The sequence below is a fragment of the Lissotriton vulgaris genome, chromosome 11 (genome assembly GCF_964263255.1).
Source record: "Lissotriton vulgaris chromosome 11, aLisVul1.2, whole genome shotgun sequence".
Taxonomy (NCBI): domain Eukaryota; kingdom Metazoa; phylum Chordata; class Amphibia; order Caudata; family Salamandridae; genus Lissotriton; species Lissotriton vulgaris.
The window spans coordinates 215,737,891-215,747,480 of record NC_141699.1 but is presented as its reverse complement, the minus strand read 5'-3'; the positions used below and the strand labels follow the sequence as shown (position 1 = coordinate 215,747,480).

General features: G+C 44.4%; 1 protein-coding gene across 1 annotated transcript in view; it reads left to right on the top strand.

The window, feature by feature from the left end:
* The first annotated feature begins 374 nt into the window (after nt 1–374).
* LOC147679544 (sodium-dependent serotonin transporter-like) overlaps nt 375–9,590 on the top strand; it is an 842,014-nt gene continuing 832,798 nt past the window's right edge. The window contains exon 1 of the mRNA XM_086943132.1: nt 375–588. Within this exon, the coding sequence (XP_086799258.1) occupies nt 375–588 (214 nt within the window). The remainder of the gene's footprint in view (nt 589–9,590) is intronic.

Sequence of the window (9,590 nt, the reverse complement as noted above, 5' to 3'; positions counted from 1 at the left end):
TTACCTGGCTTTAAGCAACACAGCGCCCCTGTCAGTGACATCCGGCACGCAAAGCAGAAATAACCGAGGGCAACAGTACAAAGGCATCGGGTTTAATCCACACACGTTAGTTAATGTCAGCAGCTGAAATGTGTGCTTTGAGTAAAGCGCCGCCGCTGAGGGCTTCCTCCTCCTCGTGCCTTTGATCAGACGATGGCTCCCCCGTGCCCTCCCCCTGCTGCTGCTGACGGTCTTGGAGTATATTTACCACCAGGAGGTGGGGAAGTCCATCTCATGAGACCCACCTCCTTGTGCCTGTCATCACCCACAGGAAAGCCCTTCCCATCCTACAACTTCTCCAGCCGGACTCCTGCAGGCTTTCCAAGGCAGGCAGCATGTCGGAGGAAAACTCTCTCGTGATGGCAGACGGGCACCCCAAGCCGGGCGCCCCGGCGAGCCCCAACTGTACCACCGCCACCCCCGTGCCCGTGATGCCGCAAAGGGACAAGTGGAGCAAAAAGATGGATTTCCTGCTCTCGGTCATTGGATTTGCTGTTGACTTGGGCAATGTCTGGCGGTTTCCTTATATCTGTTATCAGAATGGTGGCGGTAAGGAATCACTTCTTGTATTAATTTATTTCATGAAATGGCAAAGAAATAATAAACCTCCAAATACTGTGGTAGCATTATTTTCTAAATATCATTACAGGGAGAATGTGTTGAAGGGATAGACCACTTATCAGAGAAATGGTTCTAGTAGTTCCTCTTGCTTTGGCACATCTCCGAATCTCTTTATTTAATTTGATCCCCGAGTGAATGAAATTGAGGTATTTATCAGGTCTGCACATTCAACCTTTTTAAAACACGAATACATTCAGACCTCAAAAGGAAGAGAAGGGTTGTATTAACGCGTTATAAATGTTTGGACGTAACTCTTCAGCATTTCCTATTAAACAAGCTAACAGCATGAGACACTGATCACTTGTTGCATTTTATTATAAGGGGTGATTTTATTACACTTCCTAATATGCTGCTTCAGAGAAGAAAACCTACGCAAACTGTCTGAAAAAGTTAGCAATCAGAGAACACAGGGCTATAACGGGGTAGACAGAGCCTTTCAAGACGGGTGAGCCTTTTGCATCCGGTGAAAGAGATCTGAACCAGTGGTTCGAGCATCGGCTGTGGCTCCTGCACATCAGAGTTCTGTAAACTGTGTGATCTTGCGCAATCTACTTTATTTTTCTGTTTCTCAGTTATCCTCGCATCTGCAAAATTGTGAATGGTGAAATGAAGGCGAACTGTGAGTGCTGGTCGCAATGTATGAAACAGTGCTTTTGAAAACACGTTATATTCCTTTGATATTGAGGCAAATTAGCATTAATTTACATCTACAGTTTTCTAAAAAGCAATCAGAAGATTAGAGGCATGTTTCATTCCTTCCACGGACCATTTGCAAATTCGTCTTGCAAACAGAAGACCCGTTATTTCGACGCTTGGGACGGTTCATAAATGGGATATTTGGGGATTTTACAGGACTCCCATGTTTCCCTATTCCGTGCGTGAGTAACTGTTCCAGTTCAATTTCGTTTATTCACATTTCTGGTGTTTTTAATCCTAATTAGCCTTCAGAAACAAGTGGCTGCAAGTACCAGAGCAAAGAAAAAAATATACCCGGAGGGCTACTCTGACAGCGAATCAGGAACCTAAAAGAGCTGCCTATTTTGTGGATACCCAAAGTCATATAAGCCCTTAGCTTACACTTCAGGTTTCCCCTCTTATCATTGCCCAATACTCAGTTACCCACAGCTTGCATATGCAAATAAGCGATTTCATGACACTACCACGTTTCTTCCAACCTTTATAAAACCAGTGGCATTGTCCACCTATGCAAGTAATACAGAAGTTAGGGTGTTGTGTTTTTTGTGAATCGTGCACTATTTGTACCTGTGCAAAAGTATGATTTCTGGTGAAACTCACTTTCGGTACAAGGCACACTTTTGTGGATTGTGAACTCTGATAGCATTGCCAATGATTGGCGGGGCATTTCTTTAACACATTTCTAGTGTTTATCTAGAATTTGATCCTTCCCACCTAATTATCGTATCAACTGTCCATAATGTCAGTGGTGCATAGATTTAAGGGCCAGAGATACATTTAGCGGCCGCAATCCTTGACATTTACAGACAGATTCATCATTGAAAAATGGGCTCGCAAAGGGCAGATTCTGAGAATCTGGCCCTTTGCGAGCGCAATTTTTGCATTTGGGATTCATCATCCCAAATGCAAAAATCGGTAATTGCGAATTCGCTAAATTCCGAGGAATTGCATTTAAGGAATCTCTATTTGAGATTCTTTAAATGCAATTCATTAACCATTTTTAAATTGCGAAATCGCAATTTCGGGCCGCTATTTACCGCGAGGTCAAACCTCGTGGTAAATAGCGAAAACTTAGAAAAATGCTTTTAAATGCATTTTTCTAAGTTGCATGTTGCACACACACATGTCCTTTGGACATGTGTGTGCGCAACACCAATGTAGATTACATTTCAGGGGTGCTACAGCGATTCCTACATGAATCCCGTTTTGCAAGTCCTTAATAGCGATTCCTTAATAATCGCTATTAAGGACTCGCAAAATGGGACAATGATGAATCTAGCTGTTAGTAAACCATTTAGGACTGCTAAATGACTTATTCATATATAGACAAGGCATTTTGCCAGTTGGAAAACATGTTCTGACTCGTAAAATGCATTCTGTGAATCAAACAGTTTGGAATAAGCGTGTAATGACAGTTCCTTCCAAACTGCTGGTCGGTATGGTATATATCAAGGGTTTGCAACCATCTTTCCAGCCGCAAACCACTGAAATGTTACCAACTCCAAAGCCAGGGTGTGAATGATTCGCAGAGGGGGAGCGGTCCCCTTTGGACCCCTTCTCTGTTTGGAATCGAGGTAGCAGCTTCGGGGGAGAATAAAAAGCGGTCTGGGGGGCTACTGCTTTCTCCCACTAAAGTTTTCAAAGCACAAAAACGTTGTTTTTAAAAAAAAATTTAAGCAGTCAGTGTTTCTTTAGGGATCTCGGTTTACTTATATGGGGGAGGTAAGATTTACAAAAAATTCATGCAGTGCAGCTCCCCGCGAGGTTGCGCTGCATTGCGCGACAGGGAGGGAGCAGGAGAGCGCCATATCTTCAGAGATATGGCTCTATCTTCATCTTTCCCTTTTGCGCTAGGGTGTGTGCATTAGTCTAGCATAGGTTTTGTACAGGAAGGATTCCCAGACATAATGCAAAGTCTTTCCCACTTTGTATCCGTGCTGCACAGATGCAAAGTCGGAAAAAGGAGAAATTAAAGCATTTCTCCTTCCTTGCTCCTACTTGAAAAGTGCGCAGTTTTCTCACGCTAAACCCAATCTACTTTATTTAGTAAATTTGGTTTGGCGTGAGAAACCTTGGGTGGTTGCATGGGAACACCCATGGTCCTCCCTTGGTACGCCCCCAGGCGCAAAGTAAAGTGAACCAGAGTTATACGCTGCTTCGCATTAGTTTTCCATTATTTCCAGTGCTAATCAAGCAGGCACGGCCCGTGCCGGGCGTTATACTGAGGCAGCGACGGCAGGAAAGGGAGGGTCAGGGTGGGGGGGGGTTGTAAAATGCGGGATATGACCATTAGAGGAAAGTGCTGATAAAAATAAATAAAACGAATTTCGTTGCCCACGCTGCATCGCCAAATGAAGTGCGAGGAGGGCACACAGGTATCCCACAGGTCCTGACCGAGACTATCGGTCATATCCTTAACCTACCCACTCCTGGAAGCATCGCGGACAAATCGTTAGCGTATGCTTGAGGAGGGAATTCCCTTCTTATACTTAGAGCACCTTAGTGAGTGCGACAAATAGTCCACAACACTCACTTAATTATTTCTTTAATTTGCACCACACTTAAAAATACGGTCCTGAGGAAAGCCAGTTTTAAGAGAAGGCACTGGCTGAAACATGTCGACCCACATTGGATGTAGGAGGCCGTAATTTGCCACCGCGACACCCCCCCCGCCTTGTTTTTAACCGCTGACAGGAGCCCATTTATTAAAATTTAATTAGCCCTCGGGTATTGGGACCCCTGTCAAGCCGTTTTAATCCCACTTCACTTTTCACTACACTGCACTCTCAGTAAGAATACCTGCTCCGCTGTAATCAGGCGTTGAAGCACACCCGGGACACATTAGGTGTCACTGGGTGGGCCCGATGATGAAGCATGCCATCAACTAGGTTGGTGGGTGAGGGCTTCAAGAAGACACCCAATAGGTGCCAATGAACATGTCTTAGCGTTCTGACTCACAAGTCACGAATAGCTAGTCCTTGTGGATACATATAGTCTGAAACTACGACCTGCGTAAAAGATATTAATTAGGCGGGTCGTTCTGCTAACCCCTGTGATTCCTTACTTTATGAACTGACCTTCAAGCAAATAAGTCAGTTTGCAAAATTAAAATACTGTTGCAAGAAAATTGGGACACAAATTGCTGCCACGTTTTGAAGCAGTGTGTACACATATCTGGCTCTTACTTATACACAATTTGTTCTATACTTCAGCCCTTATTCCAAGTTTAACGCTAATCTCGATCAGCACCTGGTTTATGATTAAAAAATGCCTGTGAAAAAGCACCATTCATTCGTGCACCTCGCAACAGGTGGACACAGGCCCAAAAGCTGTGCTAGCCCATTCCGAAGGCTGGGGATTGGAATGGGGTTGTAATTCCGCACCGACTGATTTCCGCACCCCACAGCATCACAAACTCTGTGTGTGAAATGACCATAACACATCTATGCGTCGGTTAGAAGGACGGTATTATATGTATTCCAAACAGAGGGACAAGAAAGGAACAATAAAGTAAAGGTTGCGGAGTTTAGAAAGAAAAGAACAGGTTAGGTTACAGGGAAGGGTAAGAGAAGAAGATGTGATTCCTGGAAGTGAGAACTCAAAAAAGAGAGGATAAAAGAGCAGAGAGGTTGGCAAGCCCAACGGTGACAAGCCAGATGCGCATAGAGAGGGAGAAGGGTAAGGAGGAGTGTAAACAAATAAGGCAGCACACTGCCACTAGCTGTGAGAAGGGGAGAAAGAAAAAAATGTGGGAAACGGAAAGTTCCTGTCGGTGGAGGAAACGCCAAGGCTTACCAATCCTTGTAAAGGATGGAAAGAACTCTGAAAATGTATCTCTGTTGTGCACTGACCGGCACAGACCCCAGTCACTGAATGCAGGGAGGGCTGTGTGTCTGCACGCAGAGGCAAACCCAGCCTCTGGCCGGCAGCTGCCTCTCAGGGCCGGCTGTACGTTTCACACAGTGTTGCGGTGGTCAGTGTCTTGAATTATTGCCCCATTCTCTTCATTAATGTTCTAAAAATGTGTCTTGAACCTCTGCTGGCCCGGGCGTCAGTGGGCGTCTAGTTCTCGCCCTTACTGCTACATGGTCATTCAGTCTCTGGTTTATATTTTTTTATTTTTTATTTTATTTTATGGGTTTTTATTTAGCGCGGACTTAAGGTGTCAGAGCGCTTCACAATAGGAATAGTAATGATACACGAGGAGAAAATTAAACGTGAACAAATTACAAAAGCAAACGCTAAGTTACATGAGGCAAAAGTGACAATTGTGAGCAAACAAAATACAGGAGGTAGCAACCAGTGGGCGAGTACCAATGCTGTTCTATTGTTCACAAGAGTAGTGTCCAGTAAGGGAAAGTCTCCCTGGTGCCTGTCCCTGACATACACATAGGACAGCAACAGCATCCCCGTAACATTAAAGGGCAGATTTGAAGTTTTCTTTTCCTGGGCAAATATCATTTGAATTCAGCAGAATGTTTGCTTCGGACTACACGAGTTGCTGCAGCCAGGAGCACTGCCAGGGTGCATTATACAAACGTCACCGGACGAGTGGCTGCTGAACTCCCCGTTTCTACGGACTTAGGGGTCCCGCAGAGCAGGGGTCCCAGAGGACAGAGATGCGGCAGCTTCACTTCGAGGCTCTTCTTCTGGGGAATGAGGACGATGCTAAGCATCCCATGCAGTGCAGTCGCCTGCCCCCACGCATTACCGCAGCACCCACTCCAATGTCTTCTGAAGGCTCTCGTGAAAGCCGCCCTAGGGCACAGAACATGTCTCCTCATTCACCAATGTTCACATTGACATGGAGAGAGAAACTCCCCGGAGCCCGTGACACGCAGATATGACTATTATTATTGTTATTTTTATTTGTAGTAGTAGAAATAGTAGTACGAGAAGTGGGGTTAGTAGTCGGGGTATTATTAGTACGAATGGTAGTAGCAGAAACATCATTAATAGCATCATTGTTGTTCCTATGATTGTCTTCATCAGCAAAGATTGTTCTGCGCATCTGTGTTATTAGTATGAGTGTTAATCATGCTATACTTGTTATTTTATGACATTGGTATTAACATTACTAGCACTTGTAACCTGCTTTTCAAAATGTTTATTCAGCAAGTGAAATCACCATAAAACGCTTTTCTATAGCGCTTGCTTTCACAGTCACGTGTTTCAAAGCGATGTAAGCAGCAGGAGCTCCCTTTGCTTTTTGTAAACCATTATGAATGATATTAGGTGACGCATGCGCACTGAAAACAAATGCATGTGCTTAGAACAGAGGAAAGAGATGGAAAGTTCCGCCATTGAGGTGTCTCAAGATATACACTGTATGACACTGGCAATTTAACAACGGTTTGGTAAATCCGTCAAGTGTGTACGTTTAATTGCGAGGGCCCGCAAGGAGGGATTCGGCTATCCTGCTTTACAGAGGCACATCTAGGCGCTATGTGTCACGGAAGGTCTCGGAGGCAGGTCTTTAGAGTACGGCAGGGTGGCACACAGTGCGTCACCAATGCCGCGTGGCTTTACACTACTGGTGGAGACTGTTTCCCGGCCCTACCTGCTGTGAGAGACACTCTGGGGCTGACGCGTCTCATATCTTTAAAAGCTAACAACAACTGACGGCCAGGATGTGCCTTTTGGGGAGCCTTCCACTAGACTGAGCGCTGTCTTCAAAGGGCAGCTGCTGGCATCTCCTAGGGCCACAACGCGGGAAACCCGTCTTGGAGCGATTCATGTTTCATAAGGTGCGGAAAAGCATAGGCTAGCAGAAGTCAAGCCAATTCAGCACGTGGGCTTAGACGTCTGCATCATACACCGACCAGAGTAGCCTGGGGAGAGAAGAGAACGTATGTCAAGAGACCCCCCCTTCCCCAATCTGTTTGCCGACAGGTCGGAGAAAAAAAAACATATTCTGCTTGTTCGTGGAAAATGTTTAGACAAGGGGGGGACAAGAGACAGAAGTTGGGGGACTCCTGAAAGACTTCAGATGGTGTCTCAAGGAACTCCCTGAGGAGTCCCAAAGATGTCTCTAGCCATTCCTGAGGGTCCTGGCAAATGAATTACAAAATAAAATGTTGGGAGGCTGGCTACAAACATGGGTGGGTGTGATAATAAGTTATTTATGTTGAAAAAAAACTGGAAAGAAAGGTTAATGAGACGTTATATTTCGCCATGGTAATTATTTCTTACTTTGCATTTTAAAAAAACTCAGAAATTCACTGAAAAAACAAAGGTTAAAGTGATGTCATAGTTAGGTGAAAATGTCAGTTAAAACACAACTAACAAGGGTATCCTTATGTGGAATTTTAAAAACATTTTCAGGAAGGGGACCAAATTCTCATGTCCGGTAATGACAGCTACAACATTTCTGTCCATTTTGCAGCCAACCAATCAAAATGCTTGTCCCCAAAAACACCCTCAGCCAATCAGAAGGCACGATCTTTTGAACTTCAGTGCAACTGTCCATCATATAAATGCACTTAGAATTTAGAATTTATCCAAAAGTACTGAATGGATTTATACTAAATCACAAAAAGTATTCTTCCTAGGTGAAGATCTAGCTTTCTGCCAAATTTGGCGTAATTCCGTTCAGGTATTTAGGCTGTACTGCTGCGTAAACTTTCCTATGGAACATTCATGGTGGAATTGTGTTTTGAACCCCCCCCTTTTTTCTTGGCCCCTCTCTTGACAGATTCCCCCAACACCTTCCAGAAAGGAGCTGAGGTAGATGAGCGTTTTTTGAAAAGTTTTGTGAAGATTTATCTATTGGCTCCAAGGCAAAACATAAAACACTCTTCCAATGGAAAGTCTGAAATAACTATGTCTACCGGCTACCACTGTGTAATACACATAACTATTGTTAGATCTATCAGCCTTAGCCGTCGTCTTCCCCCAAACATTTTGCCTTACTTATTTTTGCTGATTTCATTTATGTTGGCCTTAGGACTTTGTGCACTTCCCCACTGTTAATCAGTGCTAGAGTGCGTGTGCGCTCCCCTTTAGACATGGCAAAATTGGTTTACACTCAATTGGCACATTTCATTTACTTGTATGTCCCTAGACCCAGGGCCTTAAAGCAAATGCTACTTGTGAGCCTGCAGCACTGATTGTGCCATCCACTTAAGCAGCCCTTTTAAACATGTCCCAGGCCTGCCATTGCAGACTGTGTGTACAGTTTAAACAGGCATTTCAACCTCGGAAAATAAACCTTTTGCCAGGTCCAAACCTCTTTTTTAATAGTTATAAGTCGTCTCAAGGGTAGGCCCTAAATATCCCAGGGGGCAGGATGCAGTGTATCTAAAAATGCAGACATGTACTTTTAAGTTTTACATGTCCTTGTAGTGAAAAACTCTTACATTTGTTTTTCACTACTACAAGGCCTGCCTCTATCCTAGGATAACAATGGGTCAAGTTATTACATTTAAGAAGTAATAACTTTCAATTGGAAGCCAGTAGGATTGTTGAGTTTGGTGTCTAAAGAAGTGTAATTTAAAAGCCTCTTTAATAGAAAAGTCAAATTTCAAGTCACAGTTCTGAAAATGTCTCTTTAGAAAGTTCTCATTTTCTTGTCCTGACCATTTGGTGCCTGCAGCTTGTTTCTGAGTCACTTGACAGGGTGTACTTAGCAGTTGGACTTTGTTCATTCCTCACAGAAAACCACACAATAGAGGGATTAGGTGAGCCTGGGTGGGCCATAAACTGTCAGGATGGGGGGGCAGAGCTGCGCATAGTTCCACTTGAAACTGAGTAGACTGTGCCTTGCCTTTACACAAAGGACATGTCACCACTGCAATGTTCATGCAGCCAGCTTAGAGTATGGGTAGGGAAGACAGGAACTCTCATGGACTTCAAAGGAAATTCTTTAGAAAAACCACCTACTTCAAAGTGGACGCAGGAACAAATATTGGACTGGCAGACTCAACCCATCAATGCAATCTTAGACCTGTGAATACTACAGAAGGACGCTACTGTGCTGCTCTGCTTCCAGAAGCACTGCTAATCTGATGCCATGCTAGTCTGCTACCCAGTTGCCTGCTGCCCTGCTTGATGAGAAGGAAGAATAGACCTGCACTCTTCATCCCAGGCTGAAGTAACTTCTAAGGTCAGTTAACTGACCTCCTGTTGTGAGTTACAGGGATATAGCAATCTCCAGATGATACTGGAGCTGCCTAGCTGAACTGCTGCCTGGACCTGTCTGAGCCTCCTGGCCTCTACTGGAGTGATTTTCTGAC